Raw genomic sequence first — 24,902 nt, 5'->3', positions numbered from 1 at the left:
CAAGAAATTCAGTGTTGTTTTTTTAGATAATAAAACAGTAATGAGTATTTGGTCAGATATAGAGGCTTGGATGGATATGGTTGTCCCTCCACCGCCACCGTCTGATGCCAGCACTATTGATTATCGTTTGCTTCTATTATTTGTCAAAGTAGAGAGCAATTAAATGTTTTGTTAATTCTACGTAGTCTCTAAGAACATTATCACGCCAAATGCCTTTTAAAACATTTCATTTTCTGGTCTTTCCTTGAAATTGCAGTCTTTGTCTTAAGTAACATTAGTTCTGAAAGCCTTTAGTGAATTTGAAATGTTGAGTCAATACTCAGAAATTCTTTTCAGTCACAAATTTTCGGAAATCAGATACTTTGTTGTCAACTAGAATCAAGTATAGGAACTAGAGTAAACAGTGAAATATTTAGGCAAGAAACTAGAAAAATTTAGCCCATGAGTAAAATTTTAATTTACAGCTTGAAGGTGAAGATTGGGGGGTGACTGCGGAACTGGTGGTGGAGCAGTGGGAGGAGGAGGAGGTAGGCACGATGGCTCTTGTTCCTTACAGCCATGCACCAGTCAATCAGGCAGGTGCACTTGTGCCTGTGAGGCAAGCAGGTGCGCTCGTGCCTGTGAGTCAAGCAGTGCACTTGTGCCTGTCCGTCAGACTGGTGTATGGCAGCAGCAGCCACCACCAAGACGGCAGCATAACAACCCACCACCAAGGCAGCATAACAACCCATCACCAAGACGGCAGCATAACAACCCACCACCAAGGCAGCATAACAACCCACCACCAAGACGGCATAACAACCCACCACCAAGACGGCAGCATAACAACCCACCACCAAGGCAGCATAACAACCCACCACCAAGGCAGCATAACAACCCACCACCAAGGCAGCATAACAACCCACCACCAAGACGGCATAACAACCCACCACCAAGGCAGCATAACAACCCACCACCAAGACGGCAGCATAACAACTCACCACCAAGACGGCAGCATAACAACCCACCACAAAGGCAGCATAACAACCCACCACCAAGACGGCAGCATAACAACCAACCATCAAGGCAGCATAACAACCCACCAGGGCGCCAATCTATTCGGCGTGCCAATGCAAGGGCACGTCGAGACATTGAGATTTGGCATCTTCGTTTGTGCCAAAGCCATATGGACTTTATGATGCAATAGTTCTGAACATGAACTTTTGCATCATAAAAAGCCACTGAAAGTAAAGTCTAACTCAAGTTAAAATATTAGAAACTCGTCTTATCTTGATATTGGCTTTGGCATGAGTGTTTACCTTAAAGGAAGAAATTTCAGCAGGTTGAACAAAAGTCTGCAAAATTAAGTTCCCTATTTTTTCTGCTAAATTAAATCCACCAAATTGATGAGTTTCCCCCAAATTTTTGCCATTTTAAGTGTTTTTGGTCATTTAATAACAATTTTTGCCAAAAATATCTCACATCTGTCATCCTGGAAATAAATTCCCGCTAAAATTTCTTCCTTCAAAGTATCTCATTTTCTTTTTAACTTATTGCCTTATTTGTTACGATTTTAGGTGAAATTAAGTGCTCCAAAATATCCTTCAGTGTCTTTACATGTAAATTGAGTATTTGCTCACTATTGTGGTTTTTTCTGAGTCTGTAGAAAAGAAAACTGACTTTTTTTATTTGCTCCTTTTTGTATTTGTTTTGGAAAAACTATTTACTATATTTTATAATTTTTAATTTTTTAAATGACAAGAAAATTCGTACCGAAAATTAGTTTAGTTTATTCTTCTAATACCATTTACATTTGCTTATTAGAATGGCATTAAAATACATTTAGGCAACTTTTTACCAAACCATCTTTTTTTAATTAATTTTTTCTCAAACCTTTCCAAGCTGTCTACAAATTGAAGAAAGAACATTTTTGAAATTTTTCCTGACTGACACAGTTTTATCTATTTACTATTTACTTTATATGTTCTTAAATTTATGTTCTCTTATTTTCATTTCAGCATAATATTGAATGTAATGACGATTTTAACGACCAACTGTACCGACTACGTTTGACAATCTATTCTAGTGAGTATATTTGTAGTCATACTATTGTGTTTGAAATATTTTCTTGGACTACTTGTAACAGCGATCTAAACCTTCGATACTCTTTTCAATATGTTGCTAATCTTTGGCAATTATCTTTTAGGACATCACCGTCGCCCACGCACCCAGCATATTTGGATCATTGACAAATTAACGGAAGAATAAATTACTAATTTCGAGCATCGGAACGAAGAAATTTAAAATGTAAGAATTTTACACTATAACCATATTGTATTGCCAAGCAAGTTGACTCAAAGTAGTTAAAGTAATGTACTAATTTTTTTTTGTTTTTTTTTGTCAGAGAGAATTTAAACGTTAAAAACTTGAAAAATGGCTAGTTTAGGCTAGAATTTAGTACACTTAATGAACAAACTTTTGGCTTGTATTTTTAATTTTCCTGCAGTTTTGATTCTTCGAGCTGTTTTGGCTAATTAATGATGTTGCGTTGGGTAAATAGCATTTTAGTGTTATGTGTTGTGCGTATCGTCATGTGTATTGTATCGTGCGTCTTTTGTCTATTTTTAATTAGTTTTTTACTGTATAGGTTTTTTCCATCGCCTTTTTTTGCACTTCAGTTGAGAAACTTGTTGAGATGAGACGTGTCAGAGAAAATCGTTCTCGAATTTATTAACACAGAAATGTTTTGAGTTTCGTTCGAACTTTGAGATATTCTTTGGGATTTTTGCATATCGTGCATTTGTTTTGGCATTCAATCGTGAATATATGTGACGAAATTTGTAAGTATAGTTTTGTATTGTACATTTGTATATTTTTGATCTATCGAGATTTATCGAGATTTATCTTAGCTTAAGCTTTCGAGTTTGTATATAGTTCTAAATTAGTTTGTGTTTTTCCTTTTCTAGCTTAAAATATATGTGTCAACCGCATTTATTTCAAAGACTTCGTCTTCGCCAAAACAAACTTTTAAGAAATTTCGCTTATCGTATCCTACCGTGATTTATCGAATCCTTAGTCGTGATTTATCGAATCCTCAGTCGTAATTTACCGAATCCTACGTAGACACGTGATTTATCGAATCCTAGTCGTGATCCAAGTATGGATCTCTCGTTTAACCGTCAACAACAGCTCTCGTTCATCAACAAGTATCTCAGTCGATTAGATCATCTTATAAGTGTCCAGGCTACACGTGAAGAAATCCTTAAGACCGGAAGACAGTTGAGTGACACATTTAGAAAGTTTGCAGCCCAGGAGGAGCTCTTGATTGAGGCAGGGGCTACTGATGGCAAGTTACTTGAAGAGTATCAAGAAAGGGTTGAAAATAGACTAGATGGAATGGCCACACATATTACTCAAAGGAATTGGGCCAACAAACGAGAAACTTTATCATTACCAGATCTACCAGACACCCAATTTGTACTTCCAGTCGCACTTTCAGCCCCACCATCCTTGAGTCGCTTCGTAACAGCCCCGTCTTTCATCGACACAATTGATCCAAGTCCTGAATTCCACCAGACACCTCCGATTCCATCACACCTAGAAACACCTCTACTGCCTCAAGAGACATCTGCCAAACCTTTTTCTACTGCTTCACAACTTGAAAAGAAACCACGCCCATCTCAGCTTTTCCCTCAATATGAAACCTTATTTCGAGACACCCCTCTGGCATCATCACAACATAGCAGCCAAAGTTCAGTCAGTTCATCAGGAAAGACTTCGTCAACAAAGTCAGACAAGCTGAGAGATGTTACCATGAAGAAGGCCAGTGAGATCGCCAAACTAAAACATCAGTTTTTAGAAGACAAATTTAAACTCGATCTTCAAATAATCAAGTCGAATGCCAAACTCGAGAGAGACCAGATAGAGAACGAAGAGGAGGATAGGAAGTCAGTCATTTCTCACCACTTTCCCATCAACCACAATCAATCAAAGGAACTTCACACTCGTTATGCTTCATCTCGTGCATCTTCAGTTTCATCCTTTCGCCACTTACTCTTACCCAAGAAACGCTCTCCTGAAACCAAGATTCATCACACAGCCACTGCCAAAAGTTGTCATCAGAAGCAACCAGACAGTCAGCCATTGGAACAACCATCCATCAAAGCTACAAATAGTCAGCCATTGTCTCATCAACAACCATCGACACAGTTAAAGGCAAGTCACAGACAGGTCGAGCCTTGTGATGCATTTATTGATGAATTGATTGAATATAAAGAGACTGAGATTCCAGTAGACAATACGTTGGCATCTAGGGTGATCCAAGTAGAGTGCGAGTCAAGACACCTGCCACCTATTGAGTTGAAACGATTTGATGGTAGTTCGTTGCAATGGCCAGAATTCATACAGAATTTCAAGTCCAGGATTCATTTGAAAAGTAGTTTTAATGACACTATTAGAATGGAAAGACTACTTAGTGTACTGGACGGACCAGCAAGATCTTCTATTGAATCGATCGGAACCAATTCTATCTTCTACGCGACAGCACTGAAGGCCTTAAAACGTGATTATGGCAACCCTTACGTCATCGCTCATCTCAAGCTGAAAGAAATGTTTGACAGACCTCAAATCACCATAACCGACCATGAAGGATTGAGAAACTTCTACCAACAGTTGAAGACAGCAATGGCATGGTTCGAATCCATTGGCAACAGTAGCTACAACAATCCAGAAACCGTCGCCAAAGCAGTATCTATCATTCCAATACAACACAAGTTCCGATTCTTTAATAGATATGGTAACGATCAACCCAAATTGACTGACCTCTACGTATTTGTCAACTGGCTCGAATGTATCGTCAAAGAGTTGTTCAATCCCATTGCCATGATCATCAGTGATGAAAAAACGTCGAAGTCACCGAAAGACAAAGAAAGTAGAAACCCAAAATTTCGAAACAATTTCGTCGGTAGGCAATTCAAATGCTGGTTGTGCTCCAAAGACCACAAAATATCAAAATGTCCAAAGATCCTCAATGCATCTACAGACGATCGACAGAAAATCGTGAGAGAAAAAGGACTTTGTTTCAACTGTCTCTCTAACAATCATATCATTAAAGAGTGTCCATCCAAATTTACATGTACCAAGGACGGATGTGGTAAAAAACATCACACTTTGCTTCACAGAGATACAGGCACTACCACTGATACTCCTGGATCAGCAAAAAGTATGCAATGTTCTACTACCAACCAGACCTTCCTTCAAATTGTCCCTGTCGTATTATCAAATGGTAAATACAGCATCAAAACCAATGCAGTCCTCGACTCTGGATCTGATAGTACCTTGATTCGTGCTGATACCGCCGAGGCTCTACACCTATCCGGTAAGAAAGAAACTCTTCGAATGTCGAACGTATTATCAAAGGAGACAAGTCTGCAATCAAAGAGAGTCTGCTTCAATCTTGAATCACACGACAACAAAACCAAAGGGAAACTCGACAACGTTTGGGTAATTGAGAACCTTGACGTACCAGTAAATAGGTACGACATCAATAAAGTGAAAACAGAATTTCAACACCTGAAAGACATTACATTTCCAACACCTCATGATTCAGACGTCACAATCCTCATTGGCGCTGACTTATCATATCTTCTCGTGCAAGAACAATCAGTCACTACTGGTACAAGAAATCAACCATCGGCAGTCAAGACAAAGCTCGGCTGGATGTTGTTCGGTGGAAAAGCTTTCACTTCGCTAATCGTCACCAGCAATTTTTTGAAGAGATCGAAAGACGAGATTTCCGACAAACTCGAACGTTTTTGGCAGATGGAATCTTACGGTACTCTACCAGACTGGCACAAGAGCAATCTTGCACCTATCGACCAGCGAGCCCTCGAGAAGCTGGAACAGACATCCAAAATCATCGACAATCGTATGGAAGTTGATCTACTTTGGAAAGAAGACCATCCAACAATGCCTTTCAATAGAGATTACGCAATGCAGAGACTCGACTCGTTAGAAAAAAGCCTTGCCAAGGACACAACACTCGCTCGTATGTACGACACTGCTATTCGTGAATTCATCGATCTTGGTCATGCTCGTATTCTAACCGATTCTGAAGTCAAATCTCGATCTGATGTTACCAATTACATACCACATCATGGAGTGACACATCCCAACAAACCTGGAAAAGTTCGTGTCGTATTCGATGCTGCTGCAAAATTCAAAGGGACATCTCTGAATGACAAACTTCTTGCTGGACCAGACCTGCTGAACAGCTTAGTGGCCGTGCTGCATCGTTTTCGAGCTGGTCGCTTTGCAGCATCAGCAGATATTGAGAAAATGTTCAACCAAGTCAAGGTATCACCGAAAGACAGTGACACCTTGAGATTCCTCTATCGCTTTGATCCTGGTGGGGAGGTTAAAGATTGTATATTGTTGTTTCACGTGTTCGGAAAGAAAGATTCACCCTGTATCTCAAATTTCGCTCTCAGGTCGTGTGCTGAGGAGACAGACATCGAAAGCATCCGTGATGAAATCCTCCGTAATTTCTACGTTGACGATTACCTTGGTTCGTTCTACACCATTGAGCAACTCATCTCAGAAGCCACACAACTCAACTGTGTTTTATCAACACGTGGTTTCAACCTTACGAAATGGTCATCAAACGAGATTGAACTGATAAGACATCTGCCAGCCGAAAAGATATCTCCTAAAATTATCGACATCAACAAGCAAGTTCCTCGACAGAAAACACTTGGTCTCCTCTGGGATCCGAATCAAGACTCATTTATCTTCACCGTGAACCTGATTGATTGTGAGCCAACAAAGAGACGAATCCTCTCCCACATTGGAACCATCTTCGATCCACTTGGATTTCTCACACCAGTCGTCCTAGAATCAAAGCTTATCATCCAACAGCTTTGGAAACGTAAATTCGATTGGGATGAGCCATTACCACTCGACTTGAAAAAGAGATGGTTTGACTGGAAAGCCAAGATCAAACAGCTTGATGGTGTTACAGTGCCAAGATGGTGTGGTTATCAGCCAGAAGTTCATAACGCACCAGAATTACATGTATTCGTTGACGGTTCTGATGACGCTTATGGTGCAGTAGCCTACTTACGTTTCGTAACTCCAGAGTCAGTTCAGTGTTCATTGGTTATGTCGAAATCAAGACTTGCTCCACTCAAAAAGACCAAAACGGAATCAACTACTACGCCAGCATTGGGGTTACAAGGTGCAGTTATTGGAAGTCGCATGAAAACAACCATTCTGAAAGAAACCAAGTTCGAGATCGTATCAACAACATTCTGGGCAGACTCTGAATGCACTCTTAAATGCATCAAGAACGAATCAACAACCTTCTCCAAGTACGTGATGAACAGATTGGATGAAGTTAGAACCAACAGCGACCTTAAAGATTGGCAGTTCATCTCTGGAGACGACAATCCAGCAGATGACTGCACGAGGTACGTATCACCATTTAAACTTACCTCTGCTGGACATCGCTGGTTCAATGGACCTCCAATTCTTCATGAAAAAGGAGACATTAGAGCCAACGATGTTCTGGCCCTTCTGTCTTCTACTGTTTCAGCTACGTCGAATGACATCATCACAAACAAGATGACAACAACCAATGAAGTCACAATCAACGACACGACGAACGAAAGAATCGACATTATCAAGTGGGATCACTATTCATCTTGGTCGAAGCTCAAACGTCAGGTCGCATGGCTGTTGAAGATCAAACGCAATTTTCGAAAATCAAAGACGCAACCAATCAATTGGAAGATTCTTACATCAAACGAATTAGAAGAAGCTGAGAAGGTCATCATCCAAATCGCACAAAGAGAATCATTCACAGACGAAACAACTGCTATGAAGAGCAAAAAACTTCTTCAACTCAAACCGTTCGTAGATGATGATGGCATCCTTCGTGTTGGTGGTCGTATCAAGCATGCAAAAGTCGACTACACTCGTAAACATCAAATCGTCATCTGCAGCAAACATCCCATCGCGAGAATCCTTACACTGCATTTCCACGAATCAAACTTTCACTGTGGACGTGAAGCAACACTTGCAATCCTTCGAAATCAATTTTGGTTGATATCAGGCAAAAACTTTGTAAGAACTATAATTAGAAACTGCAGTGCGTGTAAGATCATCCGAGCGACGACAAAATTCCCAATGATGAGCGATATTCCAAAAGAACGTCTGGCAACGAACGGACATCCATTTACGTATTGTGGTGTCGACTACTTTGGCCCGATGATCATCAAACTCAATCGCTACGCTACACGTTCGAACGCAGCAACCGCCAAGCGATGGGTATCCCTAATGACATGCCTGACGACAAGGGCTGTCCACCTTGAGCTTGTACACGATCTAACCACTGATTGCTTCCTCCTAGCTTTTCGACGTTTCATAGCTAGAAGAGGCAAACCAAAGAAGATGATCAGCGATAATGGTACGAATTTCGTTGGAGCGATCAACGTTTTGAATGATCACAAGCTTTTGAATTCCCTCTCGAATTGGTCGATCGAATGGAAATTATTACCACCTGCTTCTCCATGGATGGGAGGCATATACGAATCCATGGTTAAAATTGCCAAAAAGTGTTTGAAAATGGTTATCACTGAGAAATTGTTCGACGAAGAATGCTTAAGAACATTCCTTGTGGAGGTCGAATCTTTCATGAACAGTCGCCCACTCACCTCAACAACTGATGACCCAGATGATATTGACGTCATCACACCAAGTCATTTTTTAACCGGTCAGGTATCCGTTACTGAAGAGATTGTACCGGAATATGAGTTAAGAGTTAGAAAAAAGTGGCGAAAAGTGCAGGCTGCAACCTCGAAATTTTGGCAGCTTTGGTTGAGTAATTATCTACCTCAACTTACGAAACGTCTCAAGTGGTTCGAAAACACCCGTACGTTACGCGTAAATGAAGTCGTTGTTTATATTGATGATACGGTCGAGAGACAGAAATGGCCGATTGGAAGAATAATGAAAACATTTCCAGGAAACGATGGTATCGTGAGAAAAGTAGTTTTAAAAACAAAAAACGGCGTCCACACACGCCCGGCGGCTAAATGTTACTTATTGGAAGGTGCCGATTAAGAACGGTCCCAAATTCTGCCGGGGAGTGTTTTGGCTAATTAATGATGTTGCGTTGGGTAAATAGCATTTTAGTGTTATGTGTTGTGCGTATCGTCATGTGTATTGTATCGTGCGTCTTTTGTCTATTTTTAATTAGTTTTTTACTGTATAGGTTTTTTCCATCGCCTTTTTTTGCACTTCAGTTGAGAAACTTGTTGAGATGAGACGTGTCAGAGAAAATCGTTCTCGAATTTATTAACACAGAAATGTTTGTGTCAAATAAATATATGTGTCAACCGCATTTACTTCAAAGACTTCGTCTTCGCCAAAACACGAGCTTTCAAGGAATTTTCACTATTACCACAATTGATATATGTAAAAATAAACTTGACCTTCTTATTTTTTACTGTCTTCAGGATATGGGTTGGTCTAAAAAGCAGGGTAGCCAATGGGGTAGCCAATTGGGCTAGGTTATGGGGTACCTCTTTTTGCCTAAACTTTTGAAATCTGAAACCTGTTTAATGTGGAAGTAATTATTACAATATCTTGTTAATGATTCCATGTAATAAAATTTAAGATTCCTTTCGAACTTCAGCCACAATAGCCTTTTTGCCAAATGTACTGAACTTTGTTGCTTCTCAAGAGACCTGGCGCCATTTTGTCTTCCTTCTTGGCTTGGATTGAAAATTTACAGACCCGAATAAAAAATATATACAAAACAGTTTTCAATATTTTAGATTTAGATTTTATTTATGTTTTTAATTGTTATTTCCGTGAAGATGTAATTCGATGATAATAGCTTTGGAATCGCCTTTAGGCCATATGATCTCAAATCTTGTCATATCTTAACAATCCTTTGTTATTGAATCCATTGTTTAATTTAAATCATGTTTAGATGTTTCAAACAATTAATTCCTTTCAAAATTTTTAAATATGGCAGCTTATAATAGGTACAAAAGGTCTTTTGAAATAGCTCTATTATAATGAAGCTCTCTTACTCCTCGTGCATTAACACGTGGTAATTTATATCTTTGTTTATCTTTGGAATCATACTTGATCAATCTAAGTATCAATCAGATTCATGCTCCCTGGTCAGTAAAATGTGGTTCTATGCATTCATTTTCGGTATTTCTATTCTGGTCTGTAAAATATTTAGGTACCCCACAACCTAGCCCAATTGGCTACCCCAATTGGCTACCCTGCTTTTTAGACCAACCCTCAGGATATGGATGGAATCTTAATCGAATCATCATAAAAATGTGAGTCACCACTGAACAGCGACGCATCACAGCCCACCAAAAACTCGACATGGAAATCTTTAGATTCTTTATGAAGTTTGTAAAACTTTATGATGAGACACTTGTTTATTTATCAATTTTGAAAACGAATTCTATATCTTGTAGTTTTTACTATATAATAATATCACCATATTTAATGATGAACATCAAACCACCTTTGTCGTCTTGTCCTTTTCTTAAAAAAGTCAGATTTTTCTAGAACCGTTATGAATAAATTCGCTTTTTGTCTGCTCCGAAAGCTATTTGTGATGATAAATATGTGAACGCCTGGGGTTTATAGTTGAGATTAATAAAAATTATTTTCTAATCCTGAGTCCGGTTTTGTAAGTAAAAGCTGTGAGCTGTGGTTGTACCGATAATCACAAGATCGAAAATAATTCTGTTTTGACTTTTGAATCGATTTTTCGATTATCAATAACTTAAAAGGAGAAACTTTAGTGAGTGAGCAAACTCGTGAAATTTTTCATTTCGAATACTTGAGGCGTACAAACTTTCACGACGACGAAAAATCGCGAAATTCACAACATTTACTTTCGCGAATCAAGACGTAAAATTGGGAATTTTCACATGAAAAAAATGGCTCAGAGGGACAAATACTTCAAGTATTGGCTTGAAACAATTATCCTTTGACTTACTAGTCTTTTAGCAGGCTAAAAAGTGCCATAAAAGTTACATTTTATTCAAAGTTTGCAGTTTTAAAAATTTTCTATCTTGTCAAGAATTTTTTGCGAGCATAGACTTTCACGAATGACCCTTCCTAGAATTTTTAAAGACATTTACTTTCGCGAAAAGCGCGAAATTTGTACGCCTAAAGTAGAATTTTTCGAAATATTTCACGAGAAAAATTCGGAATTTGATTCGATTTTATCCCAGATATTTACTTATTTTAGTGAAGTTGAAGTACATTGAAGGTATCAAATTCCAGCAAAGGGGCCATTCATATAGCTTGTCGTCCGGGGTTAACATATCCCATAGTTTTACCTACACGGCAAACATCAGGGTGAACCGTTTGAATCAAGATATTCTTCATGTATTGCTTGACAAAAGTTATATCAAAAGAAATGTAAAGTCTTTTGTTCCAGATCAATCTGAGGTTGACTTTCGTGTGGATCTGATTAATGACTGGCCCACTTACGCACTTATTGTTTTACCAACCAGGTCTCCTCAATATGTTTATAAAAAACATGTTTCTGCCAGGGAAGATGGAAAAGTTTTTTAATGAAAAATAACTTAGTAACTTCTTTTTTCAAGGGGATGGGAAATGTAGCTCGTAAACTAAAAGGCCAATTCGTGAAATCTGGTTTAATTATACAACAGTTTTCAGTCAGATCATGATGAACAAGGTAACTCCTGAAGTAGATTTAGAAAATAAAACTTCGATGAAATACGATGCCAGATAGTGACCACTTTCATCGTAAAAATCTACCACTATAATTGAAACCTGAAATGAAAGAAAATTCCATAAGAAATTAGCAAAATTAGAATTAGAACGAATGGAACAGATTGCCGCGGCCATCCGCCATTTTGTAAGAAAAAAAGAAAATAAATGACGTCACGCAATGTAGTTTACAAGGGAAACCCCAAAAATGTGCATGGTCAAACATGTCACGCAATAATTTATCTTAGTACGCTTGACCAGCTTTTGTTTTTATTTTTGCGCAGAGCGGCTCTGTACAAAGCAAAATATGGTTACTTCGGAATGACGCTTGAAACACTTGTGCCGCAGTGCAAACAAACTAACAAACATAGAAAAATTGCAAAAACTCGCACACAAATACAAAGAAACAAAAAAGGGGTTAAACAACAGACAAAACAAACAAGTTCAAAGAGACGAGAACAAGACAAACGACAAAAGATAACTATCAAAAAACACAAATTTTCAAAAAGTAGGCCCAGAGCCCGGTTCGACACCTAAAGTCCGAAATGCCGTGCAGCCGTCCGCACGGGAAAAGAGTGCAAAAGAAAATACATTTACCTTAAGTGGATAAATTTAATCCCCGCCAAAAAAATTCAAAAACAGATCACCCGCCAAATTTAAGATAAAGAATATTATATGAAAAATGAAAACTTTTTAGTATACATTGGGATTTCAAAAGGAATTTTTATCACCGCTGAAGAAAAAAGTTTCATCGGGGCTGTTAGACAGGGGTGTATAGAGGGAATCTTAGCAATTTCCATCAGCTGAGGGTGTATCTTCCTGAGCATAAGTAGGTTGAAGAAAAAATTAGATTTCTTAGATTTCTATTTTCACCCTATAAGCCCGGGGGGGGGGGTAGAATCTACCACACTGGAGTTCTTTTGTGTATATCTCAGAGATATCTGAAACTTTCTGACTTTTAACAAAATCTTATGCAGTACTTGTGCAAAATGTTAGGGTTATTATCTGAAAAAGCTAATCAAAATTCAGAAAGCGCGTGTCAAACTAAAAATCAAAAACATTCAAACTGAGCGAGAAATATTTTCACAACTTAACGCGACAAGGACAAAAGTTGAAAACCAACAAAACAAAACAGCAACAAACCTTAAAACCAACAACAACAACAAAATAAAACCAAAGAACCAAAAAGTAACAACCCACAAATAAACAATCTTACAATAGACAAACAATAAATATAAATCTACAAATTTAGCGTAGAGAAAACCGGTAAGTGAATTTCAAGAAAGTTGAGAAATAAATGGAGTGCGGATAGATGAAGACCAAAGTCTGGCATCAGGTGTGGCCATGAGTAAGCTTGTCCTGCTACTCTAGAGTCACCCGTCATCTAACCAAATGTTAAAAAGTGTTGATCAAGCACAATCAAGCACAAATTGAAAGGAAAAACAACCAGAGACATTGGTTTCGATAAAAACAACAACATTTACATCAACGAGAGTTTAACAAGGATCAACGGGAACATATTTAAAACCACAAGAAATCAACTTAAAGAGAAGGGTTACAAGTTTATTTGGACAGTCCATGGAGTAACCATGGTAAGAAAAAATGAAAACTCTGATATCAAACCTGTAAAAGCAATAGCACACATTAGTAAATTCATATGATGGGTACCACTATAGAATCGGTTATTTGCCACAAGTGCAAACTTATTTGTCTGAATGACTGTATTTTTTGTGACCTATGTAACACCTGGATACATGCTAAATGTTTCAAAATTTCTAAACGTCAGCTCACTCTTTTTGCCAATAGTGAACACCCATTCTTTTGTCCAATCTGCATATCTTGTTCCATTCCATTCAGTAATGTAACGAATGCCCATATTGACCAATTTAACTCATCCATGGACCATAGACAGCAACCATGTCATAACTGCACTAAATGCCTTTAAACCATTAACCATAATGATAAGATTGAATGTAAACTACGTAAACACTCCCTTCGTATAAAATGCACAAACATTAATTCATTAAATGAGATTAATCGAGCCACATGGTCATGCAGTGATTGCCTCACATTCCCATTCCAAAATCTTAATACTAACCTAACCAACTCATTTCTGAACAAAAATTGTTCTGGAAATCAAAAAATTTCCTAAAAATCTTGAATTTTCCGACCCTTAGAGAGACTAATTTAAAACTTTCTGATTTTTCCGACCCTTATAGAGACTTTGAAAGGTGAAAAACCGACCCTTACCGTCCGCACATACCCATCATCCATTTTTGCCTAAGTACCCCTCCCCCCCGGGTTTATTCAAAGTAATACGACGGGATTGTAAACAGACGGTTATTTTGAAAATCAGCTGATAATTTTCTTGACTGCCGAGAGAGATTTGATTTGATTTTATGTTAGATGATTTTTTTATTCGCTTTTTCATTACTACTGCCTGCTTGACAAGATTTAAATGCTGTTATATGTAATCATCTGATATGGAAGTATCTAGATGTCAATATTTACCCTAAAACCAAAGAAAAACCTATCTAGCATAGGTTTAAAAAGACACAGATTCATGTAATATTCAGATTTGAAGGAAGCAAATTTTTATTTACTTGTTGCTTGCCTTGCTATTTTATCGATTAAAACTTATACTTGAAAGCTTTATCAACATGCCTTTTATCTGGGGTAAGTAGCAAAGTTTTTGACAGGACTGACTGATGGTAGAAAACTGTACAAGAAAAAAAAAAGAGGTTGACAAGAAAGATTTTTTAACATGGTCCATGGTATAGCCCAAACTTTTTAGGCCAGGCTTTCAATATCAAAGGCAAAAATTCTTTTGTATATAGCCCAAACTTGAACCGAACATCAATGTTTGTTTGGGCCAAAATGATGTTTTGCTATTTTGGTCCAAACATCTCATAAAACACAGACATAAACGTTTAACACAGTTAAAACTCAGTCAAAAAATATCAGAATTAAAACTAACACTACCAAAAATATCTTTCTGTGATCCATCTGCTCCTGAAACTGACATAAACATTAATTTTAACTATTATGAACAAATCAGAACTCTTAACACTTACAAATGAGGATGAAAACATTAGCTTTTTTCATACTAACATCCGTTCATATGACAAAAATTACAAGTTTTATGTTATAGGTCTATCTGAAACATGGGACTCTCCATCCAAACCAATTGACCTTCAAGAGCATCTTGGCTATCAACCATTAGAAAGTGTTGGAGGTAAGTCTCAAAACGGTGGAGTGATTGTGTACATCAAGGAGGAATTGAACTATCATAGAAGAAGAGACCTCGAGAAAGAATTGAAATCAGGTGAGAACTTTGAGTGTGAATCCTTATTTATAGAGCTAAAATTAGGAAGTGCTCTAAGTAACTACATTGTTGGAGTTGTGTATCGTCACCCAAGCAATAAAATCAAACTCTTTAATGAAAAACTTGAAAGTTTTTTGAATAAGATTGGCCGAGAAAATAAACAGATAATCTTAATGGGTGACTTCAACATTGATCTTCTCAAAGCTAACAAACGCAGAGAAACCAATGATCATGTAGATTTAATGTTCAAAAACTTTCCCCTATATTACTCATCCTACAAAATTTGACAAAGAGCTTAATGCAACTCTTATTAGGGGAGGGACTGTGAGAAAAAAATTTTGATTATAATTAGTGGACCATGTACAAAAGTTGCTAAATATCCTAAAAACAGGTAAGAAAGTGAAATTTTTGATGGGGGACCCTTTTTAAGGGTCCCCCGGACCCCACTTTTGCGGGGCCCACAGCGCAAACCCGCCTACAAAATAGGCTTGTAGCAACTTTTTCAAAACATAGGCATGTGACATACCAAATTGTCAGAAATTTCATGTAGATTCCAAAAAACATCACAACTAGGGGTCAAAAATCAAGCATTTAAAAGTTTTCATTGTGTCTTTTTCAGCTTTTTGATGAAAATTTACAAAAACTTGCCAAAAATTTAACAAACTCCGGACCTAGACATGATGGTTCAATGACAAATTTCTAAGTTTTATTCAAGTAATATTTTGTTAAATAGTACTGTATTGTTTTGTAATTATAACTTAATTAGGAATAATAAAGTTTAAACTAATAAATAAGTATTATGTACTATTGTGTTTTGGTCAGTAAAATGCCAAAAAGAATGACAATGCAAATTTTGAAAAAGGAAATGGTAGCTTCAAAACAAAGTAAGGAAGAAGAAGCAGAGAAGAGCATGTTGAGTTTATGCTTTCCAGTTTTGAGTGTAAATTGAATCTTTTTTGTTTATATAGATAGTAATACAAAAGAGAAAACAAAAATTGAGAATGAATGATACAGGATTTAATGAAGTAGAGGTGTTAAAGACAAGAGCAAGGGAGTATATCAAGCTTGATAATGAGGAACAGTCAAAACCAAAGCTGAAAAGAACATCAAGAAATAAGAACTATTTTCTTTGCAAAGAACATCACACATTACCTCAGGTGTGGAAAGAGGAATGCAATAAATGCGAAAATTGTTTGAAAATTGAAATTCTTGAGTGTCTTCCTCTGGGTGTTTTGCCAAATGGGCTTGAAGTTTTGGAATATTTGCTCACTGTCAAAATGTCAAACCCTGGCGCAAGAGATAACTTTGAACGTAAAGTTGCAAAAGATGTTGTCCTGCAATGGATTTTCTGCAATGTATACCCCAAAGACGTAAGATCAGTGGAAAAAGATATTATTTTGTTATTTGATAACTTTACAACATTGAAGAAAAGAAGCAATTCAAGTAAATCGAGCGAATATTGGAAAAGATATGAGCGATTTGTCAACAAACAAAGGCATTTGTTCGACATTATTGGTGAGTTTTTCATCTTTGTTACAATAGTATAGCATGTGTATAGTCGATAAATCTTATTATAACTGTTTCTGCACTAACCTATTTTGGGTGATTAAACTAATTTTTGGTTATTTTTAGGTTCAAGAGAAAGAATAAAGGTGCAAGAAAGCCTATGGGATGTCAAGATGTGTGAAAGAGACTGGATTTTTTACAGTAATCAGAACCAAACCCCCCGGAAAGACTTCTGTTCAACTTACACTGATAGAAAGTGGGAAATAAGGTAGGTTTATATCCCAAGGATATCACTTTGTAAAACGAGTCATTTCCAAGAAGGGCTCAAAAGTGTAAAACAACAGGCTTTCATACTTATTATTCTGAATGAGGTTCTATGATATGAGTCCAACACTTTATTCATTTTAGCCACAACCGGAAACTTGAAAGACTAAATCGATCAACGAACCAATCCTACTCTGAAGAGTTCTTTCAAAACAACTCCCATCAGGAAATATCTGAATCCGAAGGAGAGGAGGACATCATGGATGATGATTTTCAACCTGAAGAGCCTCTGAAGAAGAGACCAAAATTTCAATATGTACCAGTCTTCAGCAATATCAGCAATGATCCACTCCCATTAGAATACAGGCATATTCGTTCCGGTCTTCAAAGCGTTCGTCCAGAATACTATGTTCTGATTGAAAAATTCATTTCTGTCTACCACATGTCGTATGAGCAGGCAGAAGCTGCTGTGAGAGAAACTGCAAATGACTTATTTGGAAGAAATGAGTTTGGGAAATGGAAGTCATACAGTCGTGATGTAGAAATAGATGACAACACTCTACCAATGAGAAAAAATTCAAGAGTAAATTCAAAACTATTTGAGGCTATGGCTTTGGGTCTTCTTGTTGAGGACATTATGGAGGATAAAACAAACAGTACATGTATTGTCTACTCAAATGATGGTTCAGGGATGAATCAAGTTGGAAGCTATGTTGTGCAGTCACTGTCCATAAATGGAGTCCGAAGATCACTTCCAACCTTTGGTGTTTTTTCTGAAACAAAAGAGACATTAAAAGATCTGCAAATAACAACATTTGATATCCTGTCTGCGTCAAGCAATAGGAAGTACAGCAACAAAGATATATTGAAGAAAATTTCCTTTGTGATGTCAGATAGCACTGCACATAACATTGGTGTTATTGAGTCTGTTTGTGAAGAACTGGCTATTGATGATGTTCCAAAAACCTTGCTTTGCAATGTCCACCCGCTGATGATGTTTGATAGGAAGATAAGAGAGCTTTGTCAGGAGATTCACAATCATCTTGGCGGGAAGAAATTGGCAGATTGTTTCTATGTTGATGTTGACTTTCGGAGAGAATCTTTTCCCATCAAGGCAGTGAAATGCCTCTCAAATTTCATTTGCAAAGATTTCTCAGCAAAGCCTTGGAACTACAGCACTCACTTTGGGGAATTTATCCAACCAAAGGAGAATGTCTCACTTTCATTGAAAGATTCCAGATTCAACAGACTGCCTGTGTGCTGCATCAGCTTGATCTATCTGATTGATGACATTGCTGCCTACCTTGAAAAGTATTCTGACATCCTAAACAACATTGCCATCATCGACAGAAGTTTTGTACAGATGGAAATCCTTAAACCAATTTTTGCTGCCATCTCTTTACTTGGTTAGTACTGTTGGTAGTTTTAATCAAGTTTAACCATTGGAAGCTCATTTTGTAATGATGTGTTTTAACAATTGTATTTGCTTCACTATGGCCACTGGTTGTTAATTATGTAATGTGAAGTCCTTTAGGCAGTATATCATAACTTTCACTATTCATTTCTAGGCATCCATGTGACAATACCGTATCACGCATTGTTGATGAACACAGAGACAAATTATTCACTGATCTTGAAAAGCTTTTCTCAACTTTACAAAGAGCTGACAGAGATACAAGCTTCCCGTCTCCTCACATTGGACAGAGTCTTTACCTTTGTTTCTGAAGACACATTCCAAAATTCCCTTCCAAAGAAGAAATTTCTATTAGAATCGCTGCAGGAAAACATCAACAAATATCCCAAAGAGATTGAGAAAATCATTCGCATTGCACTGGAGAAGTTTGCAGAAGGATTTCATCATCAGAAAGGAGCAATATTTGGGTTTGGTAAGAATGCAGATGACGAAACAAATGTATTCAAAATCTCGACAGCAACCTCTGATGAATTGGAGAAGCTTGACGCATATGTTGATGTGCACAATATAGGAGAAGAAAGAAATGTTGGTAGCTTCAACTATGCTTGCACTGTTAGAGTTGGATCCAGAAATTTAGAGTCAGCATCACGTAAGGTAGTCATAAAGTCTTCAGCAGATGTTTTGGCAAAAGTTTCACCAGGAGAATTTAGGAAATACAAGGCACAATCTAAAGCAATTGAGTCCATCAAAGTAAATTGGAATGAGAAGATGAGAAAGCTCCAGGAAAAAGGTTACAAAGAAAAGGATTTACTGAATGCAAAGAATGAAGAGAAAAGGTTGAAAGATTTGCAGTTTTTAAAAAGTCAAGATATTCCTGGACCATTCACATGCAAAGAAGATGTCATCAAATTCATGGAATCGTTTGAAGAATGTAAAGAGAAGGTTGATCGTATGTATAGAGAAGTTAGATATGCCAAGGCTTGTTCAGGATTTGGTGATAACAAGGCAATGTTCAGATTGAAGAAAAATGGAAAGAAGCTCAGCTCAGATGATTATCAGGATGGCTTAGAAAGATACTTTGAAGGAGCGAAGGCAGCAAAAAGCATATCCATGGCTGATCTTAAAAACATTTTGTGTGCCCTAGAAGGTAAGAGAAAGAATATCTATCTATTCTGAAAATCATAATTATCATATCAGTTTCAAAGAAAAAAATAATAAGTAAGAAAGTCAGGAGTGTACTGGACTAAGCTTGTTTACTCTGCCATGGGTAATCAAAATAACTTGTTCATATTTTCAGAGACAGCATTTGGTTCAATACAGATCGATCAACCTGAAGATCAGGTAGCCGCTATTGAAGAACCATCTAAAGATGCTGAACGTGGGAAAAACGAATACACTCCTGGAATGCATGTAGCAGCTGCATGGCTAAAGGAGGATAGCACAGAATATACATGGTATTTAGGTGAGTTGGGTTGCAATGGAACATTTTTCCATCCTTTTTCCAGTTTAGTTTAGAACCATGCTAACTGTTCTCTTTTCATTCATAGGTGTGATAGATTCAGTTGACAAGGATTGCTTGAAAGTTTCATATTTCTCAAGAAAGGACAAAGCTGGCAGCCAATGGACATTCCCAGAGGAAGCAGATATTCAAGATACAAAATATGAACAAATCATTAAAAAGGTGGAAAAGGTTGCTTACCAGTGCACCGTTAGAATTAGATGCCTCATACCAAAACAACTTGCAGATGATATTACAACAAAATTGAACATTTTCAAACAATAAATGATTTTTTTTAACCAGTTACACCATTATAACAGTACATTTAGTGATATTCAATGTGTTGTATGTAAATATATTTTCAAGCTCAAAGCATATTGTGTTCTTTATGGTAAAATTTTATAATTTTACATTATTTTTCGTAAAAAAACTGTCAAAAAATAGCTATAACTTTTTCTAGCTTGATTTTTGACCCCTAGTTGTGATGTTTTTTGGAATCTACATGAAATTTCTGACAATTTGGTGTGTCACATGCCTATGTTTTGAAAAAGTTGCTACAAGCCTATTTTGTAGGCGGGTTTGGGCTATGGGCCCCGCAAAAGTGGGGTCCGAGGGACCCTTAAAAAGGGTCCCCCATAAAAAATTTCACTTTCTTACCTGTTTTTAGGATATTTAGCAACTTTTGTATATGGTCCACAAAAAAATTATGTCATAGTCCCTCCCCTACTCTTATAGACAACATCTACCACGACAATGTTTCCGGTGAATTTATAAGTGGAAATCTCATCTCAAGTGTCTCAGATCACTTACCTAATTTTTTAATTCTGTCTTCTGTCAAAACCAAACCTATCAAAAAGAAAATCCTGAAACGTGATTTCAAAAACTTTGACATAGCTGAATTCCGCTCAGACCTCCTGAGTGCAGGCATAAAAAATAAGATTGAGCAGACACACGATCCATCAAAAATGTATGATTTTCTTCACAATACATTATCAATTTTATTTGAAATGCATTGCCCAATAAAACCTATCACACGTAAAGAACAAAAGCGTCTACGTAAACCCTGGATCACTGATTCCATTCTAAAAAACATTACCAGGAAAGAAGAACTTAATAAAATCTATTTAAGAACAGGCAACCGAGAGATTTTCAAAGACTATCAATTACTTAAACACACCATCAACAAAGAAATTAGAAACAGTAAATTTCACTACCAAAAACGAAGATTTGAATTGTTTAGATCAAACTCAAAAAAACTATGGAAAGAAATAAACCATCTTCTTTCAAGAAATTCTTCCAAATCTCTTCCACAAACTATGAATCGAGGCAAGAAACAACTACAAAATAAGCAAGAAATTACCAAAAACTTCAATGAACACTTTTCACAAGTAGCACCAAACCTTCTCAAAAACATGAAAACAGGCAATAACCCTTTAGCAGGCATCAAACACACAAAGCAAAGCATGTTCTTTGAACCTGTTAATGAGTACGAAGTTCAAGTCTGATTAAAGAACTAAATCCAGAAAAAGCCCTCGATATATACAAATTTCCAGTTAACGTCATTAAAGAAATCAGCGATCTAATCTATGGTGGCCTATAAATGTCATAACAATTATTAAGGAAAAATCACAAAAAAGGAAAAAAAATCGATGATTTCTCACAAAATCTTTCAAAAAATTAAGAAAAAAAAAAAAAGAAAAAAAAGATGTAAAGTGAATAAAAAAAATCTAAAACACATAAAAAAATAAAAATAAAAATAAAAGTGTGAACAATAACAAAAAAAACAAAAAAAAACTCATAACACCCGCGTGGCCCATCGATCTCATAGCCTTTCGGTGTCATACGGTGCCGTATCCTTGAGTGACCGAGAATTCGGCAACCGTGATAGTGTATAAACATTGTTCGTCAGCCGTAAAAGTTTACCGATCGAAATCGAAAGTATGTTTCTAAACAACATGAAACAGATAATGGATTTCAATGTTTGTTGTTTTGTCTGTTTGTGGTTGTGGTTTTGCTTTATCAAACTAGTTAATTTTACCTCATAATTGTGTTTATCAGTTAGTTTAATTAATTCGAGCACTTTCTTGTACGCTTTTATACATCTTTGGTCTAACTAAATAGCAGCAACTTTACTGTAATGATCATTAATCTTATAAATCTGAAATCTCCTAGATTTATCCATAAAATTTACTCTCCTGGAAAAAGAGAACAGATATTTCAAAGAAATCTGCGGCTGCTCTTGTATTTTAATGACCAGCCAGGTCTTTTAATTGAGGGCTATGCATGTTAGCCTCCACTGATGCAAATTAACCAATCTCACGATACTGTAACCAAATTTCTAAGCAAGCTTAAGTACCTGCACACTTTTTATGAGAATACTATAGGTTGGTGTTATCTTGTAGAGGGAGATAATTCTTATTTTCAACAGCTTTTTGTGTGCATATCTTGCCAATATTGATGTTATACATTTAAAGCCTCAAGCTTTTGTATTTGTCTCTAAGCAACTTTTTCACATTTTGAGGAAGAGAATAAAAAGAAAAATGAGTATCGCAAGAATCAGAAATGATAGTTGGAAGGATGATGAAAACCTAAAAGAAGTGTTAACCGACTATGTCTCTAAGACTTTCAAGAAATGTGAAATTCTGGATTTTGTCAAAAGAGATTTCCCTCAATATGCTTGGAGTCCATCATCACTATCACGTCGACTGAACCACTTCAGAATCCAATATACTGACTACAATGTCCCTGTTGATGTTATTCAGGGGATAGTTAGCAATGAGATGGGTGGACCTGGAGCCCTTCTAGGCTATAGAGCTATGCATCAGAAAATCAGACAAGAATACAAATTAAACGTTCCAAGAGCTGTGGTACATGGTGCCATGTTTAATGAAAATCCAGAGCTTCTAGAAGCAAGAAGACCAGGAGCAAAAAAGAAAGAGAAAGGACACTTTTCTTCCCCTGGTCCTAATTTTGTCCACTCACTTGATGGACACGATAAGTTGATGGGATACCAAAACAGTACTTTCCCGATAGCAATTTATGGATCTATCGATACATGTAGCCGAAAAATTTTGTGGTTGAAAGTATGGAGTAGCAACAGTAATCCAGATCTGATCGGAAGGTTTTACATTGAATACCTATACAAAAGCAAAGTCGTTGCTCAAAACCTTCGAATAGATAAAGGAACAGAAACTGTCCAGATGGCTGGTGTACATTGTTATTTACTGAAGGATAAAGTGGACGATCCAACAAAAAACATCATATTTGGACCATCAACCTCAAACCAGGTAAATATTAAATTCATTTTGGTGATTCTATATTCTGTCAAACTTTGTACAGGTCTTCCAACCAATTCTTTTTTGGACTAGGATAAAAGTGAAAATCAAGAAAAATTGTAAAAATTTAAAACTCCATTTCAATCAACATTTCAAATATCTAACCATCTACCCCCTCCCCTAAAGCATCAAAAAAATCCGTCTATAATCTCAGATCCTTTTTTTATCAGATTGAACGCTGGTGGAAGGAGTTGCATGAGAAACTAGAAGAATATTATAAAGACCAATTAAGAACCATGAAAGACAACCTTATGTACGATCCAAAAAACGAATTACACAGGTAAGTAAGGTATTACAGTATTTCAAAAAAGAAAGAAAACTGGCAGTCGCCTCATTTTGATATATTTTATCATTTTATTCACTATATGAAGAATTTATATATGTAGTTTTTGTTGAAATTATGTCCATAACATTCAAAACTAAAATTTAAAATGACATTCAAAACGTAAAATCAGAATTTCTTTCTCTAAGGAACATGTTTTCTTTTTTCAGGGAAATTCTTGCGTATGTTATGGTACCAATAATTCAACATCAAGTGGATGTATTTGTTGAGTTGTGGAATAATCATCGGATTCGTAAACAAAAAGAAACGTATTTGCCTACCGGAAAACCCTCTCATATTTACAGTTTTCCAGAGAATTGGGGTCTTCAGTAAGTAAGTAAGTAAGTAAGTAAGTAAGTAATTTATTTGTCCTAAAAAGCGAGACTAGCGACCACACTCATAGACATAATGCTAAACTAAGGAGGTGGCCGCACGATATAATTACAAGAAAAGCTAAGAAAAATAAAGTTACTAAGGTCTTACTAGTAACAAAGTGAAATAAAATTTTTTATAAAATAATTTTCGAAAAATTGGAAAAAATTTAGAAAAATAAATAAAAGAAAAACTAAAATAAAAAAAGAAGAAACTATTGAAATTTAAAATCAAACTCGAAAAAGAGAGGGGGAAAAAAAAAATATAAAAAATTAAAAAAAACAAAAACAAATCAAGTGTACGAGGAAAGAAAATATAATTTACTTAAATCTTTAAGACGATCCAATGCTAGTGTAGACGAATCATCGAAAGTAACAAAATCTTGAATTTCATTCCAAACCAAGATGGATTGGTATAAAATTGAATAGTTACCATAAGTCACTGTTTTTACTTCAGGTATTTTTAAAAGTCCAGACTTACAACGGATTACTTCATGACGGTCTGTATCATTTAAACGTTTGTACTCAAGAGTTTGTATGAGAGGAAGAGGTAATTTTCGATTCAAAAGTTTAAAAATAAAGAGAATGTTAAGGTATTTAACAAAATCAAAAAATGAAAGAAGTTTAAACTGCAAAAAGAGAGGAAAAGAATGAGCACGGAAGTCAGAAAAAGACATGATTCTGAGAGCTTGTTTTTGAAGAATAAGAATTCGGCGGGCGTGGATGGTTTGGCGTTGCCCCCAGATTTGCGCTGCATAAGATATGTGACATTGAAAAAGAGAAAAATACAATGAAGTTAATATTTTCTTGTCGACATAATGCCGAAGTTTACTCAGAGCTCCATTAGCTCTCTTTAGTTTATTGCAGACAAAATCGATGTGGTGTTTCCAGTTCAGATGTTCATCAATATACACACCAAGGTATTTTACAACTTTGCTTGGTCTGAGCCGATGCCCGTTGATTTTAATTTTCAAGTCGTAATCGATCTTCTTACGTATTGGACGAAATAATAAGAGCTCTGTTTTACTAGCGTTTATAGAAATTTTATTAGCTTTGAGCCAATTCATAAGAAGCTTCAGATCAATATTAGCTTGTTTGGCGATCGGTTTCAAA

General features: G+C 36.5%; 4 protein-coding genes across 4 annotated transcripts; all 4 read left to right on the top strand.

Annotated features, from left to right (window-relative positions):
- The first annotated feature begins 3,792 nt into the window (after positions 1–3,792).
- LOC136815105 (uncharacterized) lies at positions 3,793–7,799 on the top strand. The gene is made up of 2 exons (XM_067071545.1): positions 3,793–7,445; positions 7,619–7,799. The coding sequence occupies exons 1-2, from the start codon at positions 3,793–3,795 to the stop codon at positions 7,797–7,799; spliced, it is 3,834 nt and encodes a 1,277-aa protein (XP_066927646.1).
- Positions 7,800–16,051: 8,252 nt separating this feature from the next.
- LOC136815104 (uncharacterized) lies at positions 16,052–19,439 on the top strand. Its single transcript, XM_067071544.1, has 3 exons — positions 16,052–16,853; positions 16,994–18,255; positions 18,418–19,439. Exons 1-3 carry the CDS (start codon positions 16,759–16,761, stop codon positions 19,437–19,439), a joined length of 2,379 nt encoding a protein of 792 aa, XP_066927645.1. The 5' UTR covers positions 16,052–16,758.
- On the top strand, positions 18,677–20,149 carry LOC136815158 (uncharacterized). Its single transcript, XM_067071610.1, has 2 exons — positions 18,677–19,725; positions 19,811–20,149. Exons 1-2 carry the CDS (start codon positions 19,527–19,529, stop codon positions 20,044–20,046), a joined length of 435 nt encoding a protein of 144 aa, XP_066927711.1. The 5' UTR covers positions 18,677–19,526; the 3' UTR covers positions 20,047–20,149.
- Positions 20,150–21,746: 1,597 nt separating this feature from the next.
- LOC136815157 (uncharacterized) lies at positions 21,747–23,949 on the top strand. Its single transcript, XM_067071609.1, has 3 exons — positions 21,747–23,048; positions 23,267–23,376; positions 23,589–23,949. Exons 1-3 carry the CDS (start codon positions 22,302–22,304, stop codon positions 23,749–23,751), a joined length of 1,020 nt encoding a protein of 339 aa, XP_066927710.1. The 5' UTR covers positions 21,747–22,301; the 3' UTR covers positions 23,752–23,949.
- The last annotated feature ends 953 nt before the right edge of the window (positions 23,950–24,902 follow it).

This window comes from Clytia hemisphaerica, unplaced genomic scaffold (assembly GCF_902728285.1).
Source record: "Clytia hemisphaerica strain Z4C2 unplaced genomic scaffold, Clytia hemisphaerica genome assembly, whole genome shotgun sequence".
Lineage (NCBI taxonomy): Eukaryota > Metazoa > Cnidaria > Hydrozoa > Leptothecata > Clytiidae > Clytia > Clytia hemisphaerica.
The sequence above is the reverse complement of the archived record's forward strand: the minus strand, read 5'-3'. Positions and strand labels throughout refer to the sequence as shown.